Source organism: Malania oleifera, chromosome 11 (assembly GCF_029873635.1).
Source record: "Malania oleifera isolate guangnan ecotype guangnan chromosome 11, ASM2987363v1, whole genome shotgun sequence".
Classification (NCBI taxonomy): Eukaryota; Viridiplantae; Streptophyta; class Magnoliopsida; order Santalales; family Ximeniaceae; genus Malania; species Malania oleifera.
In genome coordinates this window covers 59,982,825-60,004,456 of record NC_080427.1, presented here as the reverse complement: position 1 = coordinate 60,004,456, position 21,632 = coordinate 59,982,825, and the positions used below count along the sequence as shown (strand labels likewise).

The 21,632-nt window shown below is 38.5% G+C and overlaps 1 protein-coding gene across 1 annotated transcript; it reads right to left on the bottom strand.

Annotated features, from left to right (window-relative positions):
- Window positions 1-3,553: 3,553 nt before the first annotated feature.
- On the bottom strand, window positions 3,554-6,246 carry LOC131168209 (xyloglucan glycosyltransferase 4). The gene is made up of 4 exons (XM_058127494.1): window positions 5,584-6,246; window positions 4,784-5,092; window positions 4,288-4,692; window positions 3,554-4,189 (listed from the first exon to the last, which is right to left on the bottom strand). The coding sequence occupies exons 1-4, from the start codon at window positions 6,244-6,246 to the stop codon at window positions 3,554-3,556; spliced, it is 2,013 nt and encodes a 670-aa protein (XP_057983477.1).
- Between the last annotated feature and the right edge of the window lie 15,386 nt (window positions 6,247-21,632).

The window sequence follows — 21,632 nt, the reverse complement described above, 5'->3', positions numbered from 1 at the left end:
GAAGGTTCCAATACTATATTTGGGGCCCTCCTTGTAAGAAATAGCAGGTTCATTACTTCCTGCAGTTATTCTCACCCAACAGATCCCCTAATAAATAACATTCCACACATCTCTATCCAACAATTCTCGTGTTTGTAGCTGATGGTTTCTGATTCTTGAACCTTAGTATAAAGGGACCAGAGGCGAACCACGATCAAACCAGAAAGAGTCGACCTTCTTTAATTGAACACGAACATGACTCTAATACTTCAGGTATCACATTGAGAATCAATCTCCAAAAATTAGGTTCCTTTATTTGGCTTTATCTATCTCAAGTGGTGTCTATTATTTAAAGTACTTGGATTTAAGAATTGCGCCATAGTGTATCCATAGTTAACAATCTCTACACAAACTTCAATATACAATGATTTTGTATTCCTCAAATCCATAATACCAAACACCCTCCAAGAAGGCTTACATATATTAGGGCCAGGACACCATGCCTTTTTATTTTCTCATTACTCCACTCCAAAAAAAAAAATTGATAAACATAGAATTTTTAACTTTGTGAAGACAATATTAGGAATGTCAATTACCGTAAACTAATGAACTGTCAATTGATGATAATACATGCTTAATTAAAACTAAGCGGCCCTCTTGAGATAAAGCTTAAAGATTGCCAACCTGCAACTATTCTTCTCAATTTAGCAATTAGGAGGCTCTAAAAACTACGGGCATAAAAGAACCCGACACCCAAAGGAACACCCAAGTATGTAGCAGGGAACACTCATTCCGCAAACGCCAGCAATCCTTACACAAGGATTGTTTCAGATAAGCACTTCATCTTTGACAAAAAAAAAAAAAAAAATACTTTACTTTTCTTTATTTATTTCATTTGGCCAGACCAATCTCATATTTCTTAAGGGAGTTTTGATAAGCATTTCGAATGGCATTTCTCTTACATGGTAAAAATACGAATGTCCTCGCATAGAGTAGGTGAGATCAAAGGCACCACATGAGGATGATAGCAAGTCTCTATCTTATTCTCCATAAAATTTTTCTTAGAACCAGAAAGAACTTCCTGCTAAAAATAATAAACAGATAAGGAGATGAGAGGGTCTCCATTGGCAAAAGCCCTCGAAAAGGTTAAAGAAACCTTTATAAGTGTCATTTCATCTAAGGAGAACCAAGGAGAGAAACCACATTTCGCCACTAAACCGCAAATCTTTGGGAGGAATCCAAGTTTTAGAAACCAAGTTTAAAAAATCCCAATCGGACCCTATCATAAGCCTTGGTCACGCTCTTTTGATAATGACATTTCCACCATTAGACTTCCTCTGCCAGAAGAAATGAATCATTTCTTGTGCCCATGTAAATATTTTCCAATATTGCTTCAAACCGGACTGAAAGCTTTCCTACTCCGGAGAGATCAAGCAGACAACAAACTTGTCATTCCTTGCAAACCAATACTTTTTGAAAACATTTTGTAGATAACCCTACCAAAGACTAATAGGCATTAAAATGTCAAAACTCTGGGGATTAATGATGTTTGGGAGTAGAACAATGTAAGATGCAACATAAATCTAGGAAAAAGGATACCCTCAAAAAAATCTTAGCTGCATTCGATCACCTATTCTTTTACAATATCCCACAATTATGGAAAAAAGCCGAAATAAAACCATCCGGAAACCTGGGCTACGATTTCTTGGGATAGAAAGAATAGCATCCTTAATCCACCTCGGACGGAAACACGACAAAAGAGCAATATGCTCCTCTTCAGAGCCATAGGAATCTAATATCATCAGGTAAAGTATTCGATATTTTGGTATTGCACCTATAAGAACGTTGACAATACCTTACTGCACCCTATGACAGTCTCCATAGAATTTAACACTTCTCCAGTCAGAAGCTTCAATGAATGAATTATAGTCTTCTTCTCTTTTGGTTCACAAATGCCATGAAACGAACTTTGTATTATTTATCCCCCGCCTCCAACCACTTCTTTTTTGGCTAGCTAAGGAAATAGAATCTCTTAACCCTCTTTTCCCAAGCTTCCAACTCCGCGTTTTAGAAAGGAAGAAATCTTACTCAATTTCTGCGAATACCTTCCTGAACTGAGCCTTAGACCTCCATACTTTCTCCAATTTTTTATGTTCTGATGCACATGTCCAAATACTTTTGTTCCAGTTCGGATTGCAACTTTCGTATGTTTCACTTTAGCAAGTCTAAACTAAACCCGTGCCATGGGATTCCTCCATCTAGGCTTCCTCAACGCAAGACTAAAAAGACTATTAGTGCGGGGGGGGGGGGTTGGGGGGGTGGTTTGGGGGGGGGGGGGTGTGGGGGGGGGGGGGGGGGGGGGGGGGGTGTCCAAATATTCGGATACCTGAAGGGAGAAGGACCATACCGTTGCCAAATTTCTATGAAAACCGACTAATCAATGAGTTATGATCTGAGTCATCCTATTTCCATACTCAAAAATAAAATTATTTGGCAAAGATTGAAGAAGAGTTGAATTATAAAGGACCCTATCCAGTTTTGCCCAATTTCGATAATTTCCACTGTGACCATTACACCAAGACATGTTGCTGCCAGTAACAACCAAATCCATAAGACCACAATTGTCCAAGCAAGTATTAAATTCCTCCATAGCCGATAACGACCTCGTATGACCACCAATACGTTCCGAATCTGAACAGATGATATTAAAATCTCCCGCCACTAACCAAGGGAAATCATCCCTCCTTACAAACTCTAAATCATTCCAAGGTTTCTGGCGATCTGTTTGACGACATTTAACATAAACAAATGATTATTAGGAAAATGGTCCACCGCGCAAGTTCTACATTGTTCAAAATATCTTCATTTAACAATATATATATTAGCACAAAAGCTAAATTGATGATTAGATTTGATCTTGCAAATAAACTAAGAATGTATTAAGGAGCGCAAACAAAATAAGATTTGGAGAAAACCAAAGGCTGTGTGTCTCACAAACCATCATGTGAAGCTGCGCAAAACAAAACCAGGAGCAGGAAATTCCCAAAGTCCTTAGGGCTGGCCCTTCTAGGGTAATCCAACCCGGAAAAGTTTAACACTTGATATCTCTAGGTACCCTAAAATTTCAGGTTAGCAGTTACCCATACATGAAACTTGGCCGCCAAGGCATGCGCAATTGAAATGCTGCCTGGTTCAAACACATTAGCATTCTTTTTCTTGTTGAAACAGATAGAATGCTAATGTATTTGATGCGGGAAGGTTCTTGCACCCTAATTGCTCTTATATTTTCAGCAAGTAGCAGTTCCATTTTGTTGAAGCGAAACTGAAACATATTTTTGAAATTTCGGTATTCCATATTAAAGCAACACACGATAAACATAGAACTGCTTGTTTATACATTATTTAGTCCTCCGTATTTTTCAAACTTTGGTTGCATAAATGATTGTACAACAAACTCAACTTCTTTGGCTATATATGGAGTGCTATTTGAACTGCAAATGCTCCTAATCTGTGATAAGAAGTCCTTAGCAGGCCAGTCTAGCAAGTTCTTCACTAGGAAATTCTCAAGTTCCATTTAGCTCATCTGCTCACCAATCAAGTCCAAGCCCACAACAAGAAATGACAACCCTTGGAACAACAAGAAGTAGAAGTGAACCCCATGTGCTGACAATAAGCTTCTAGCAGATGCAGTGAGCAGAAGGAATGCAAGTGCAAGTTCTTTCCTGTAGACCCTATTTCTCTTCTTTAGAAGAGAGACTTCATGTTCCTTCACTTTTCTGAATTTATCTACATCAGATTCAGAAAACCTCCTATGGATCTTCTCTTGATTTGAAGATTTTGGTTCCTTCTCAGCAATGGTTAGCAGATCAGACTCAGATGATCTGCCTGTCTTCTTTGTCACTACCCATTCATAAGCACTTCCCAACTGAAATAGTCCCGAAATCATCGCATTGAATTTCGTTACAGACATGGTGTTCTCAAAAAGAAGATAAGGAATCAAGAAAGGAAAAGATTTTGGAGCTGGCAGAATATTCAGAAGCGACATGAGTATGGGGACATAACAAATTACCCAAATAGGCAGTTCAGCCTCTGGTACAAACATAGTCAATGGAAGAATTATGCAAAACAGTGTGAATGAGTAGAAGGGAAGTATCAGTTTCCTAAGAAGAAAGAAGAGAAATATCAAGTTGGCCTTCTTCCACATCGATATCTGCAAAAATGAAAGAAGAAAAACCATTTCAAGCTGTTATATAGATCTTTAAGTTTGGGAAAATCATGAGTAGCCAGGGAAAAGGAACTTGACAAAACCTTGGATGTTATGATTGCAGGGAGGCATAATCGAAAGAGCTGCATTGGACCAGAATGCCATCGATGCTGCTGTTTCTTGTAAGCTTCATAACACTCTGGTAATTCACAGAGCACTTTGACATCATTAAGGAAGATGAATTTCCACCCATTCAAGTGGGCTCTAACTGCAATGTCCATATCCTCTACTGTTGTTCTCTCGAGCCAGCCACCGGACTCCTCTAAAGCCGTAATTCTCCAAACACCAGCAGTACCATTGAACCCGAAGAAATTGAGGAAAACACCATTGACTTGCTGTTCCACCTCAAAGTGGAAGCATAGATTGATGTTTTGGAGCCTAGTAAGCAGATTCTCATCCTTGTTCACAAATGCCCAGCGAGCCTGTACTAGACCCAATTCGGGATTGTTCTGTGACAATCATAAGATCATTAGAGTGGCTATCCACAGAATAAGATTGCCAAGAGGGAAATTAAGATTTTCACTTCACATTGGTTAGTACCTTAAAGTAAGGAATTGTTCCTTTGAGAAAGTCATGATTTGGCTGGAAGTCTGCATCAAATATTGCAGCAAATTCGTAGTCTTTAACGTAGTCACAGGACATTGCTGATTTGAGATTGCCGGCTTTGTACCCAGTTCTGATAAATCTATGCCTGTAGATTATGTTCACTCCCTTCTGACTCCATGAAGAGACTTCATTTTTTATGAGAAGCTGCACATTCTTATCATCTGAATCATCCAGGACTTGAATTAAAAGCCGATCTCTCGGCCAATCCAGCTGACAGGCAGCAGAGATAGATTGTGCATATACCTTTATAACAGATACAATTTCCTTTATCAGATCAAGAACAGATTAAAACAGGCACCTGCTGGGTCATGATTTAAGATGAAGTAATTTAAAAATGACGTAGGCAATCAACTTGTCGAATTAATGAATTAGCAAAAATAGAAAAATATTGCTCATTTATCTAACATAATCATTTGAAAACTAAGAAGACAGCATTGAAGTATGTACCCACAAGCTACATCAAATCCCCAGAAGTTACAACATTTTTTTAATACATACCCTATAGTTTTCCAGGAAAGATAAAAAACTTCAAGAGTTGTGGCCTATTATTCAAAACTCCACTTTCTACTGTAGTTCTTAAATTCTTATATGCCAGCAAAGAGAAAAGAACAAAAATAAATTACTGGATTTTAGTAATTTACTATTCTGAAAGGCAATTCTTAGAATCAAACATAAAATTAATAATGAGATCAAAAGTAGAGGAAGTAATGAAAAGGTTTGCATCTGTTTGCTACCTCTTTCTCATTGCACATGGGAATCTGAACAAGGACCATTGGGAAACCAGAAGGATCCTCAGTGTCACAAGCTTCAACTTCCATCATGGGCTTTAGCTTCTTGTACTTAATCCAGAAACACCCCAGGCATAGAATCAGTCGGTCCAGAGATTGGATCATGAAAAGCAGAACGCAGAACTCTGACAGCATTATAACCAAAGGGGCAATATAATCAGCTCTGAAAGCCAGCCAAGCCATGTAGGACCACTGCACAATGCCCTCAACCTCAGCCTCCAACGGCTGGATCAGATTGAAATCCCATTTCTTGAAATGGGCAATGACTTCCAACACCAAAGCAACGATTGAAACAAGAAGTAAAACTCCTATAAATCTAAACAGCATTCCTCTGCCTCCTTTGTTTCCTCTGTTCTCAAGTTCTTCCTCCCTCACTTCGGATAAGGCAATGCGCTTCTTCATCGCGCCGAATCTAGCCCGAAAACCTGAGGCCAGCCATGAAATGCAGGTAAGAGCTCTGTGAGCTTTAAGAAGAAGAACCCATGTAAACTGCTTGGGGCTTGCAGCTTTTTCCTTTTCCTGCAGCTCTGATGAATCTTTGGCATTGATTTCTACCAGAGAGTAGTGATTGGGCTTCTCAATTGTGAGCACAACTGAGCTTGGTGCCATTTCCAGGAGCGCAACTTAGAGTAAAAGAAGGAGAATTCAGTTGCTTTTAGACAAGAAGGACATGAAAAGAAATCAGAAAAGAGGTATGCTAGTTCCACTGAAAGAGATGTGATTTTTTTTTGGCAGGGGATGAGAAGCAGAATCAGATATCAAGCAGTGCAGGAAAGTTGGCAGAAGCAATTTCAAGTCAAAGCATGGTGACCCTTTTGTGTGTGCTTAGAATGTTTGGGATGAGAGAGAGAGAGAGAGAGAGAGAAGCCACTGAAAGAGCACTTGAAGTTCTAGTGGTGTGCAATGAAGGAGAGGAGGGCTTATAAGATCTAGACAGACCATGGATTTTATAAGCTCTAGCTTAAGTGTGGTTTCCCCCTCTTCTTCTCAATTGGTTAAGAAGAAAAAAATTGCTAACAGGGGAAAGATAGTAATTTTTATTTTTATTTTTAAATTGACTCTATTTCTTAATTGGAATAAGAAGTTTGATAGAGTAATTTTTGTCAAGTTTTAAAAGTTGTATAGACTATTAAAGAATTGAATGTAAGTGTGTTATGCTATTGGCAATTACTTTTCAACAAAATATATAGTAATTAAAAGGATTAAAAGCTATTGTTAACTAACTTTAAAGGTATCATTCTAATTATTAATATATATTTTAACTATGCCTCTCATTTTTAAGCTTATGATAAGTTTTTTTCATCTAATTAATTTGTATACTTTTTAGGAGAATGTTTATGAATGAAAATTGAGGGTCTATATTGTGATACTCATAACCACTTTTATGAGCCATTTGAATGCCTCCATAATATGAAAAGCCAGAGGACAACATGCCATCTAGTGCAGCAACTCACTTGTGCATCAGAGCTGCCCAGACAAGTCAGCCAAGCTTCAAGTAAAAATTCAAGGTAGCAGAAAATCTGTTATATAGATACAACATGTATTTTTTTTTAAGTTAGTTTAATCAGTTCTTACCAGATTCATGTATGAGTTTGTTATGGTTGTATGTGTGACGCCCTGATTTTCATATAAATTTTTTTTTCAATAATAAATAAATAATTACACGTCATCCACAACACCCACAAATCAGCCGCGTCAATAATCCTACTATCATTCATACGACCCAACCCGCATTAGGTATCGGGTAAAAAGTTATTTTATTATACAACCTAACAGCGGAAGACAATATACACATATCAGTTAGAATACAATATCAAAAGTATCCATATACATATATGCACAATACTATCTCATATCCAAAAACAACACAACCCTAGGGAATCACACCTCCCTAGTGCAAACTCACCCTGTATATCAGGGTCCTACCTCCCTATGATCACAGAACTCTACCACCTGGCCTATCTTTGTCCCATGAAAAATTTAGATAATTTGGATGAGACACATCTCAGTAAGAAGGAATAAATTATTTACTGTGTGTGGCCATATGAGTTCAATTATAATACACTTTACTTTTCAAATCATCATTTTATCTGAGAAAATACACTGATATACACATTCTCGTAATCGTATAGATATACAACACAAGTTTTTTTTTTATAAGCTTTAAAATCATTTATCAAATTCAATGATTTCCAATACATATTTACCCGTGAAGTTCTTGAGAATAGGAAAGATTACCCGCCCATATAGGTAGTTTCCCTTTTCCCTAACACGTTATGCAGCTGGGTATGACCACATCTGATACCTATCAGAGCACTCACCTTACTCGGTAAGCCCTTAGGCGGAGAGTTTCACTTCGCCTCAATTATTAATATTATTAACTCACGCGGTTCCTTCTCAATTTTATCATTCTTTATTTCTCAATTTCCATTCCTTTTTTTCATTCTCATTTTATCCATTTATTTCTTTAACTTTTATTCACTTCTTCCGGCTCATAAGTATCCTCGCGTATCAAATACCAACATCGCGTCTGTAATCATGGTCACCTGAGGATCTTTTATTACACGCCATGCTTCCCCCATGGTCAAGGTTGTGCAGCTCGAAGGTTGTATCTAACCGCGGTTGGCGACCCGGTGGAAATCAAATATCAATCACATATCGCGTCAGGTATGATAGCGGCCTTAACCCTGGATCCGGACTCAGGGGGGCTAACAACCCTACACATGCACAGTCGGACTATCCACGCCACACGTTCCAAGAGTCCGTGTGTTGCAACGAACACCACTTGTAGCGGTACCGTACTCAATTCATAACATCCAACAGTTTACCACCACATACCCGAAAATCATGATGCGTTATTAGGGTATTTTATCATTCATTTTCTGTATTCAACATTTCTCATTTTCAATACAAAATTAAATTGCAATATTTCATTTCACATATCACATTCAAATCAGTATTCTCAAACATTCATCATTTAAAATGATATTTTCTCAGTTCATAATTCATATCCATCTCATACTATCATATACATATCTTATTTCCACAAATTACTAATATTCTCAAAACACATTTTTAAAATTTCACATTTATAATTTCTCAGAGAATACATTTTTTGCACATTCACTTTCATCATTTTCCCACATTCAATTTATATTAAAAAACAGTCAGTATACATATTTAAAAGGGTAAATTCATTTAACTCAATTTAAACATTTTTAATTATAAATCATATGCCACAACAATTTCATCTTATTTATATTATAATAAAAATTTAGTAAAATAACAACATCATTTTCACATATTCTACAACCCATAAATTTTTATAAAAGACTGTATAATTTCTTCCCCTTACCCACCTTACTGAGAGTTTCCTTTTTCGACTCAGAATATCAATCTACGCCCGTGGCGAATGAAATTTCAAATCCTGCAATTTACATTTTTCCTAGGATCTAATAATCTATTTCTCCAAAATAATATTCATCTAGCTTCCTTAGGCTCTTATTACTTCCACTTAATATGTAAACTATTATTTAAACAGCCCCACTTAATTTTCGAAATTTTACCTGCGGGTCCTAAATTACAACCACGGGCTCAAACGAGAACTCTAAATTTCCGAAATCCTACTCAGCCCTGGATGATCACATTTAGCAGTTTCTAAATTAATACTAATAATTAAAAATTAGTCCTTAATAACCCTCATACCCAAAATTTGGAGTTTTGATCCAACACCCCTACGAGAATTCCGTCCTGCTAGACTTGTAAAGAATCATCCCTAGATTCTCATGGTGGTGTCTGTTCGTCAATTGAGCTTATATTTTGCAAGAAATTAAAGAAAAAGGAGAAAATGGCTTACCTCAGGGAATACGCTTACGCCGTTCCTACCACCGATCCGCTTCGGTAGAAATGACGGCAGTTGCGAATGGAGTCCAGTGGTATTTTCGGATTTTCGATCGGGTAAAAATTCATCACAAAATCAAGGAGAGAGGGAGAGAGAATGAGAGGAGAGAGAGTTCAAAAGATGTAGGAGAATAAATAAAAAATAAATAAATAAATAAAAGAAAGAAGAAGAAGAAGAAGAAGAAGATAGGAAGGGGAGGCTCCTTTCAATTAGAATCAATCCTTCCTAAAGGATTCAGATCCTTCAGGAAGGTATATAATAATAATAATAATAATAATAATAATAATAATAATAATATATTTATTTAATATTAATAATAATATATTTTATTAATAAAAATAAAATAAATTTTAATTATTTTTTTCTTATTTTTTTAAATCCAATTAATTAATTAATTATTTTTATTTTTATTTTTATTTTTATTTTTTTTTGGGAATCAATCCACTAATATTGTATGTCCCTTTTTGGGGTTATTACATTCTCCTCTCATAAAAATTTCGTTTTCGAAATTTGTCATTCCCCTATTTCTCTTCCTTAGCGAAAACACTTTCAATTTTTATTAATTACCCTCACTTATGACAGAGGAATACCATGGTTACAACGAGAGCTCTGGGAGATTACAACCATTCAAAATTCTCCCAAACATTCCGTTTCACCCTAAAAACCCTTATATATCCTAGTTACACTATACATAATAAAAACTACCACAATATTATTCTTTTCCCTCTGACGGCTCAACTCTAAACTCTACGAATAAGTTGCGAATATTCTACAAAAACGCATCGATCCTCTAGTTCCAGAAGGTCTCTCAATGGATGGTTGTCGCCATAGGAACTTTTACCAGTGGAATCGTCTTCGTGGTAAGCTCCTATTCCTTCCAGTCAAGAATCTGCCCTGACATTCTATAAGCTAAAGTGGTCCACCCAAACTCAGTGCTTCATATCTGATCACATGGAGGGTGGGGACGTATTTCCTCCACATGCAAACGGGGAATACGTCATGGATTCTAGATAGGACCAGTGGTAATTCCCAAAAGATAGGCAAATAGACCCACCTCTCAGAATCTCGAATGGTCCAATTACCTAGGGCTCAGCTTACCCTTCCTCCCGAACATCATAACATCTTCAATTGGTGCCACCTTTCAGGAATACGTGATCTTTTGTGTCAAACTCATTCTACCTAGGAGTATCAGCCATAACTCTTCCTGCCAGCTCTGCGCTGTACTGTTCCGTCTCTGATGAGTCTGACTTTATCCTGGTATGATGTATCGCGCTTGCACCAATTACCTATTCTCTCTCAGACAAACCTCATCCCGTTACAATGGGAGCGCACTCCTGCCATACAGTGCCTCATATGGTGCCATCCTAATGCTGGTTCGGTAGCTATTGTTATAAGTAAACTCAACCAGTGGCAAATACTACATCCAATGACCTCCAAAGTCTAGCACACATGCTCGCAGCATATCCTCTAGAATTTGTATCGTCCTTTCTATTTGTCCATCTGTTTGAGGATGAAAAGTTGTGCTGAACGACAACTGAGAACCCATGACCCCTTGCAGACTCTTCCAAAAATGAGATGTGAACCGTGGGTCTCTATCTGAAACTATGGACACTGGAATGCCTTGGAGCCTAACTATCTCCTAGATGTATAACTCAGCCAATCTGTCCATGGAGTAGCTAACTCTGATTGGCAAAAAGTGGGCAGTCTTGTCAGTCGATCACCCCTACACAAATGGCACCTGTCCATGCAAAAATTGTTTGCTGGAAGTAAATCATAGACGAAATCCATCGCTATATGCTCCCACTTCCACTCAGGAATGTGGAGTGGCTGCAATGATCCCGCGGGTCTCTAATGCTCAGCCTTCACTTGCTGGCACGTCAAACACTGATCCACACACTAAGCACGTCAAACACTAATCCACAAACTAAGCTATCTCCCTCTTCATGTTGCTCCACCAGAATGACTCTCGGAGATCCCTGTACATTTTAGTGCCTACCCATATGTATAGTATATAGGGATCGATGTGCTTCCTCCAAAATGACTTTCTTGATTTCAGGATCGGCAGGAATGCATAACCTGGTACGGAACCTCAAAGCTCCATCATCTGAAATGTTGAACTCTTGTTCCTAACCATCCTGTACCTTTCCCACAAGCTCTACTAATTCTGCATCATTCCTCTGAGCTGCTTTAATCCTCTCCTATAGAGTCGGCTGTAAAACCAAGTCAGCTATGAACGCTTGGGAATCGCCCTCTACCAGATCCACACTGAGTCTCTCTAGATCCATCTGAATCGGATGCTGAATCTCCACTGTAGATACAGATGAATCCACTGATTTCTGAATCAAAGCATCAGCGACCACATTAGCCTTTCCTGGGTGGTAGCTGATAGTGCAGTCGTAATCCTTTATTAGCTCAGCCTCTCATTTTTTGCCTCATATTCAATTCCTTCTATGTGGAAGAAATACGTGCAAATCTTATGGTCAGTAAATATCTCACACCTACCCCCATAGATTTAAATAGTGCCTCCAAATGTCAGTGCGTAAAAAACCGCCGCCAACTCCAGATTATGGGTAAGGTAGTTCTTCTCATATTCTTTCAACTATCGTGAGGCATAGGCTATCACTCTCCCTCGTTGCATCAACACACATCCGAGGCCTTATGGGATGCATCATTTAAATTACGAACCCCTCTTCTCCTGAAGGAATCGTCAACATAAGGGTAGTGATGAGTCATGCTTCAATTATGGAAGCTCTGTTCACATTCATCAGGACACTTCAAATTCGACTCCTTCCTGGTCAACGGGTAAGTGGGCCTGACAATCTAGAGAAGCCCTCAACAAACAGGCGGTAGTACCCAGCAAATCCTCAGGAAACTCTGATCTCGTGCCGTTCTTTGGAGTACCAAGTCTACTACCGCATCAAATCTACTCGATCAACAGAACACCACACGTGGATATGATGTGTCCAAGGAAGGTAAACCTGTTCCGACAGAACTCGCACTTATGAGCTTGCATAAAGCTTCTTCTCTCCACAATATTGAAGCACTATACTAGATGCTCCTCATGCTTCTCTGGGACTCTGCGAATACACCAGTATATCATCATAAAATACTACCATAAATGATCCAAGTACTGGGTGAAAAGACCTTGTTCATCAGATCCATAAAAACTGCAGGAGCATTCGTCAACCCAACAGTATAACAGAAATTCATAGTGACCATACCATGTTTGACTGTCGTCTTCAGCACATCTTTGCCTGACTTTCACCTGATGGTACCCAGAGCGTAAATATACTTCGAAAAGATATGTGTCCCCTGTAATGCGATACGAGGGAGGGGGTAGTTATCTTGCTTAGTTACTTTATTTATCTCGATAGTCGATGCACAACCCTATCGAGCCATCCTTCTTCCCTCACAAATAAAACCGGTGCTCCACAGGGGAAACACACTGGGCCAAAACACCTATTATCTACTTAGCTCCTGCAAATTTCTTTCAATTCTTTAGCTCTGCCGGGGTCATTCTAGATGGCGCCTTCGAAAAATCGGCTCTATCCTGGAAAACCGATCAATAACGAACCTTTCCTTTTTTCTTGTTTTTTTTTTTGGATGGCCATTTTTTTTTTTGTTTTTTTTTTTTGTCTTGTTTCTCCTGTTTTTTAACCCTTTTTTTTTCTTTTGTCCTTTGTTGTTTTTTTTTCTTTTTTTTTTTTTCTTTTTTTTTTTTTTAACCTATTTTATACTCCGATCAGGAGGTAGGTCCAGCAAATCTCGGGGATAACATCAGGAAAATCTCTCACCACTGGGTATCCTTCCCACCCTCAGTTTCCCTTTAATACCACCTTCACACTGGCTAAATATCCTTGACAACATTTGATGCAATTAGTGCCTGAATTAGCAGATAAATAACTAGGTGAGGTGCACACACGTGATCCCAGAATCTGACTCCTGTTCCCTCTGGAGGTCAGGAATACTACCACTCTCTATAGCAATCAAGGGCTAGCATAGTGGGCAGCTAGCCTAATCCATACCTAAGATGATCTAAACCCTGTATGTCTAAAACCACCAGAGTAGCCAACAAGACTCCCCTACATATCCATTGGACAGTCCCTGAGTACCTTTCTACATACCCCTACAGCCCCAGTGGGCGTAGCAACAGACAAACTAATTTCTAATTGCTGAGGCTCAAAACCACACAATTTAACATAATCCCGGAGGATAAACGAATGCGTCACCCCAGAATCAAACAAAATTGTAGCTTTAAATGATAGCATTGAAACCGCACCTATCACCACGTCTCCCGCCGCCTCTGTTGTCCTCCTTGAGGTGCCTGATAGCCTCCTCTGGATGGTCGAGGAGTAGCCGCTACTGCTGGTGGTACCTGTCAGTTTCTTGCGATATGTCCAGGCTGGTGGCACTGATAGCAAACAACCTCTCTCGCTCGACACTCTCCTGGGTGCCTCCTCAAACATCTGAGACATGGAGGGAGCATCTGTCTGCCCTGTACTGCTCGCTCTCCTCCTCCCGGTCGTCGTCCTCCTCTGGTATCATATCTCCTCCACGGCCCTCGACTGGGCCCTACCTGAAAGTCAGAAGGCGCGGGCCTCTTCTCTGGTTTGGGCGTAATACGCTCTTTGTTATCTGCTCTCAATCACCGCAACTCTGTCTACTATCTCCAAGAAGGTCTGAGCTCGGAAACCTAAACTTGCTTATAAGGTTCTGCCTCAGACCCTCCTCAAACTTTCTCGCCTTCCTCTCCTCATCTAGCACCATATACGGGGCGAAGCGGGATAGCTGAACAAACCTTGCTGCGTACTGCTGCACCGTCATAGACCCTTATGTTAGATACAGAAACTTCGACGCCTTAGCACTCCTGACTATAGCGGGAAAGTAATGCTCGAAGAAAATCTCCCTGAAGCGACTCCATGTCATCGCTACAGGGTCAGGCCTCTGCTCCTCCAGTACTCTCACTGACCTCCACCAGTGCTTTGCCTCCTCGGTCAATTTAAATGTAACAAATAATACCTTCTGCTCGTCTGTACATGAGAGGACTGCCAGTATGTCCTCTATGTCCTGAACCCAGTTCTCTGCTACCAATGGGTCCGCTCCTCCAACAAAAGATGGGGGGTCACATACGCGTGAACTGCTCAATCGTGCAGCTCCTCTCCCCCAAGCTCTTGGTCATCTCAGTCATCACTTGCTGAGTGACACTACGCAACACTACGTCAAGGTCTGCACCACCCATACTGGAAGGTCCTGCTCCATCACCTCCCGTATTCATGTTACTGTTCCCCGAATCCATCCTGCAAAGGAAACAACTAATCTCAGCATACAATCCCTATCACACAACCCATACACTACAATAACTCATAAATTATTCTTCTATCCACACCTTAATCCCCATTTAAGATTCAGTCCCACCACTCAGAAACAAGACCCAGCAGTAGTATCCATGATTTTCCTGAAATCATCACCCCAGGAAAAACACAGAAACAACCTCGGTACTCTAGCCTCTAGGCCGAAAGATCGAACCCTAAATTCTCACCTCATTCTCAAACAATCACTAACTCACATTTCAATCTACCCATCACCTATTTTCCTCAAAATTCACTCCTAAACTCTGGTATTGTATTCCGCTGTCTACTAAAGTCTATAGAACCTAGCAACCTAAGCTCTGATACCAAACTGTGACACCCCGATTTTCATACAAATTTTTTTTTCAATAATAAATAAATAATTAGACGTCATCCACAACACCCACAAATCAGCCGCGTCAACAATCCTACTATCATTCATACGACCCAACCCGCATTAGGTATCGGGTAAAAAGTTATTTTATTATTACAACTAACAGCGGAGACAATATACATATATCAGTCAAATACAATACCCAGAGTGCCATATACATATATGCCCACAATACCATTCATATCCAAAACAACACAAACCCTAGGAAATCACACATCCCTAGTCCACAACTCACTCTGTATATCAGGGTACAAGCTCCCTATGATTACGGAGCTCTTACCACCGGGGCCTATCTCTGTCCCATGAAAAAATTTAGATAATTGGGTGAAGAACATTCGTAAGAAGGAATAATTTTTAAGTGTGTAGCCCATATGAGTTCAAATTATAATACACTTTACTTTTCAATCATCATTTCATCTAAGAAAAATACACTGATACAGTTTTCATTAATCGTATAGATATAAACATAAAGCTTTTTCTTTTATAAGCTTTAAAATCATTTATTAAATTCAATGATTTCCCAACACATATTTACCCACGAAGTTTCCTGAGAATAGGGAAGATTACCGCCATACAGATAGTTTCCCCTCTGCCCTAACATATTATGTTAGCCAGGTTGGACACATCGACACTATCAGAGCAATCCCTTACTCGTAAGCCTTAGGCGGAGAGTTCATTCCCTCAATTAATTTATATTAGTAAATCATGCGGTTCCATTCTCAATTATCATTCTTTATTTCTACAATTTTCTTCTTTTCTTTCATTTATCATTTTAGCCAAGGTTTATCATACTTTCATTTTCATTTCCACTCTTTACTTCAGCTCATAAGTTCCTCGGTATCAAATACCAACATGCGTTGTAACTCATGGCCACCCTGAGGATCTTTATATAAGTCATGCTTCCCTCCATGGTCAGGTGTACGACCCGAGATGGGATCTAACCGCGGTTGGCCGATCCGGTTAGATCAAAATCATATCAATCTCGCGTCTGTAGTACGACTGACGACCTATAACACCCCCACCCACCCTCCCCCCTGATTCGGACTCTGGGACCTAACAACCATTACACAATGCATAGTCGACGGCACGACCCCACGGCTTCAAAAGTCCGTGTGGTGCACGAACACCCACTCGCAACGGGATCGTGCTTAAGATCATTAATCATCCAACAGGGTTTCCCCCATTTACCGCAAGCATTGCGAGAGGGGCATGTTAGCAGGGGAGGTCACGATTCCACAGGGCGAGGGGAGAGGGCCGAAGTAACAGGGGCAAGAGGGGCATGTCCAGAGGCACAGTCAAGAGAAGGAGGTGCAACACAGGGCAGCAGGGAAAGGAGAGGGGGCAGGGCCGACGGAGCGCAGAGCAGACGAGCGATGACAGAGGGTATTTCACAATACTCAATATTTCTCAAAAACACATTTCCATATTTCTATTTCTTCATGTTCTTAGAGAATACATTTTTTGACACATTTCACTTCATCATTTTCCACAGTTCAATTTCATATTAAAACCAATTTCAATATCACATATTTTCACAGGGTAAAGCATATAACGTAATTTAACCATTCTTTAAATAATATATGCCACACAAATTTCATCTGAATTTAATTATCAGAATAAATTTCAGTAAAATAATTAGGATTAGTAGTATTATAGGCTTTTTAGGGGGGGGGGAATTAGTTTCCATGTTCCCCAAGTTACTTGGAGTTTCCTCCAAGTTTTTATAACGTTCATATTTCAAAAACTAATTTTTATAAATTTCTTGTTAAGTTCAAAAATTTGAAAATCCGTGGAGTTAGTCGGCTAGACAGGTGAGTGAGTAGTATATATCCACAAGGTCAGTTGACTAGATAGGTGGTTGACACCCTTATGTCTCCCAAAAATTAATCTAAATAATTGTCAGTTGGCTGGCTCGACATAGTTCAAATTTGGTCAATCGGCTGGGCACTGTCAGTCGGCTGGGTGTTTTCAGTTCATTGAGTCAGTCGGTTGGGCAGTTAACTTTGCTGTAGGTTTTTTGTCAGTTAGCTGACTAAACCCAGAGTGTTTTTGGTCAATCGGCTGACCAGTCCTTTTTTTGAATTTTTCATTTTTGGTTTTCAAATTTAATTTTGCTCTCTTGTTTTGGTCTTTCATAAAATATTTTCCGGGGTTTAAAAAATAGGTCTCTAAGTCCATGTATTTCTCCTAAAGAGTTTCAACAATATTTCAAAAGATATTTAAATATTAAAGCACTTACATAAAGACTTCTAGGACATTTTGACACTTTGAAATGCTCAAGTCTTCATGTTTGTTTTGGCTCTTTCTTGATCTTCAAGTTTTAATATTCTTTAATATTTTTCTTTAACATCATTCTCTCATATTCTTCAAGCTTTAATATTTCATCCATGCCTTTAAGTATTCTTTAAGCTTCATATGATCATGTTCCTTTGGAATATAAGCTTCAATTGATCCTTATGAGTACTTGACCTTGCTTTCACATATGTGAGATCTGAAATATCATCACTCAACCAAATATGTTAAGTTCCACTTGTTTGTTAGCATCAAAATAGGATGTTAAGTTAAGCCTTGTAAGGCCAACATATATAATACTCTAGTATATACATGTATTTTACTGTTTACCATGATTCTGTTTCTGCTGTAATAGACATAACGCTGTAATAATTGTTCTGTATAAATTGTACTGTTTGTTTTGAACATATACTGTAATAACTTATCTATAAAATTGTATAACTGTTTGTTATGGCTCTGAGATCTGTATATAACATGCTCACTGTAAAACTATATATTATGCTTTCTATAAAATTAGTTTAACTTTCAAATACATAATTCTTAAAATATTGGATACCCGAGCTCTGAAATACAATTGTATAATCTTCTTTGTAAATGATTGTATATCCTGTATTTCATATTCTATAAAACTGTATACCTATTATAATTCTATAAAAGTTGTATAAATTCATACTGAACTCACTTACTCTGTCCCACCATAGTGATAACCCTCAATATATTTGTAAAACTATATAATATTTATTCTGAAAAACATGCATACTTTTATACTATCTTTATTGATAAAAATTATAATTTATCTGGCATAACATATTTCCCTTACCTAACTGGTTATGAGTCTTGCCCCCAACTTTATTCTCACGCTCACGGTGTACCATCCCCAAAATCCTGAAATAATACATATATACATATTTCCAATAAATCAACTATATTTCCTTGATCCTACATACTTGTAATTTTTTGAATTATAATTTACCTGGGCTCCTGAAAATATTCACTGGGTCCTCAACCCATGCCTGTAGGATCCTAAAAACACCCTAATCCTGAAATCATAACATCCTAATTTTATTCTACAAAACTCCAGTATATTCCCATATAACTTAAAATCTAAACTCAAATAAGCCAGATAAAATTGAAACTACCCAATCTACTTACCCTAATTTTGAGATGGTTCCCAAACTTCTCAAATCGAACTTCTACTCCAGTTAAGTTATAGAGAATCTCCTCAGGATCATTGTGGTAGCTCCCGATCTTCAAATCGGGGAGAGACTGAGCTGGATTTTTAAAGAGAAGTTGGAGAAACCAAAATTTAGGGAGAGAAGGGGAAAAGAAGGCCAAAATTTCATCAAAAATCATCATTTTGCATATTTATAGGTGGCTAGACACGTGGCCTCATTGACGAGTCATGTCACCTCGTCGACAAGTCCAAGGAGAGATATCGTCGATGAACTCCTAACCCTCGTCGACGAGTTTCAGGCCCTAAAATCAGCCCTCGCGGTTTATTTTCATCGACAAGACACAGGTGCTCGTCGACGTGCCCAGTAATGCTGTTCGTCGATGAGACCCTGCTGAATCGCCTTTTAAATTCATTTTCTCTCATTTCTTTTATTATTTAATTGCTATAAATTTTTCGAGTTACTACACGTATCTTCACCATAGGTGAATTCTCCAAATGTTGTTCAAGCATAGGTTTGTGCTGACAATATGGTAGGTACTTGGATCATCAATTTTGTATCACCGAAGATCCAAGGAAGCATTATCTATAGAGATACTGCTTTAGAAATGTGGACTGATCTTCGAGACACTTTCAATCAAGGAAATGGAACCAAGATCTTCAATATTCAGAAGCAAATTGCTGAGATTCATCAGGGAGAGCAATCACTCACAATTACTTTCACTCACTCCAAGATTGTGTGGATCAATTGCCATAAAAAGAATATAGTCCATTTCCTCAGTGTAATGTGGTCAGTGTGTGTGTTGGTCATCAAGGTTACAGAATCTTCAAGCCAAGTAGTCACCAGAAATTTCTCATGGGAGTGAAATGATGCTTTCTCTCAAGTAATAACTCAGATCTGGTTGATGGATCCTTTGCCTTCTAGCATAAATGGTTTTCCATGCCTTGTTCATTCCAGAGGAAATCAGAAATCTATGCATAATGTTGTTAGGGTTGAATCCCTGCCTTAGCACCAATATCAAGACTCAATTTAAAAGAGGCAAAGAAAGGCCTTATGGCACTCACTGTGGGAAAGTAGGTCACACTGTGACAAATGCTATAGTTCATGGTTTCCCACCAGGATTTCAAGTTCCAAGAACAATAAAATTTCAACTAATCATCAGTTTCATCTAATCTTGAACTCTTCAAAGGAATAATTCTACGGGAGTTTACTGATTTTGTGTCATCACAGTCTGTATCTCAAGCTCCAGTCTTTACTCATGACCAATACTAATGCTTCTGACATTGGTGGTTTTCTTCTACTCCACATTACCTAAAGAACAAAAATTTAATGTTTCAATTAATGTACTTGTCCATCAAATGTTGTTGCAGTATCATATTAACTACAAAAGCATTCTGTTTTTTCGGCTAAAGTTGTTAACAAGATGAGGCTGATAATCTTCATACAATGGGTTATTGAATACTGGTGCAGTGAATCATATATAGTGTGTTTCCATTAAAATGTTAACTTCTTATTTTTTTGAGTTTCATATATTATGGGTTAAATTCCTAATGGTGAGCCGCTATGTTACACACATTTGCACGTATTCAACGTTTCTCTTCCCACATAACCCTTCATAATGTTCTTTGTGTACCCTCTTTTACCTTTAATCTTTTGTCAGTCAGTGCCTTAACCAAATCTCAACCTATATGTTTGGTTTTTCTGTCACAATTTTGTTTTCTACAGGACCTTACATGTTGGAGCATGATTGGAATGGGCAAAATGCATGATGGTTTGTACTTGTTACAAGATTCAAGCCTTTCTCAAGCCACTGCATCCTTTTCCAATTTCTTTTTTAAGTAGAATTGCAAGGCTTTCTCTGCTATTTGCTCCTCTTCCCTCTCTTCAAAAGTGTTTTCACTTTGGAATTCAAGGCTTGGGAACCCTTCTGATGTAAAAGTTCATTCTTTAAGCAGTGTTTTACCTTTTCTTAAGAATTGTTGTAAGAAACTTTGTACTGTTTGTCCTTTGGAAAAATAGAAAAGAATTCATTTTCCCTTCAATAATAATAAATGTGTTCATCCTTTTGATTTTGTTCATATGGATGTTTGGGGTCCCTTTTCTGTTTTAACCATAAATACTTTCTTATTATTGTTAATGATGCTTCTAGAGCAACTTGGGTTTTCTTACTCAAAACTAAATCTAAAGTTAAACCACTTATTGTGTCTTTCTATAACATGATTCTCACTCAATTTGGAACCAAGATTAAATCCATTAGATCTGATAATGCCTTAAAATTTAGCTTTAATGATTTTTACAACTCTAAAGAAATTGTTCATGTAAGAACCCAAACCATGATAGGTGGGTTTAATTAATTAAATGAGGGGCAAAAAGGTAAATTAAGCGGGCCTCGTTGACGAATCCAGAGTTCGTCGATGAAGTCTTAAGGATACTCGGCGACGAGTTTCAAGGCTTGTCGACGAGGTCATGGTCTCGTCGACGAGAAGACTATTAGGCCTCGTCAACGAGGATGCAATTCGTCGACGAGAACGACTGAGTTAAGGGTACTATAAATAGATATTTTCATTACTTTTTAGCTAAGAAATCTCATTTTCTCTCTCTATCTCTTTAGAAACTCAACATGCTCTCCATATCTCTAGATTTCTTCATCGTAGGAAGCGAGATTCATAAATCCAAAGTTACCACAAGGATCGTGGAAGGATTCGCTACAAGTTCTATGGATCGGATTTTCGGTTCGAGTATTTTCGTGTTTTAGCATAAAATCGAGGTAAGGCTCGGTTTTCATTTTCGTTCCAGTAGTTTTGTATAGATTGGAGTCGTGAGTATATTCTGTATTGTACGTTGTAGGTTTTGGAACTCGGTTCATTGTTTAGGGGCCTTGGAGTTCG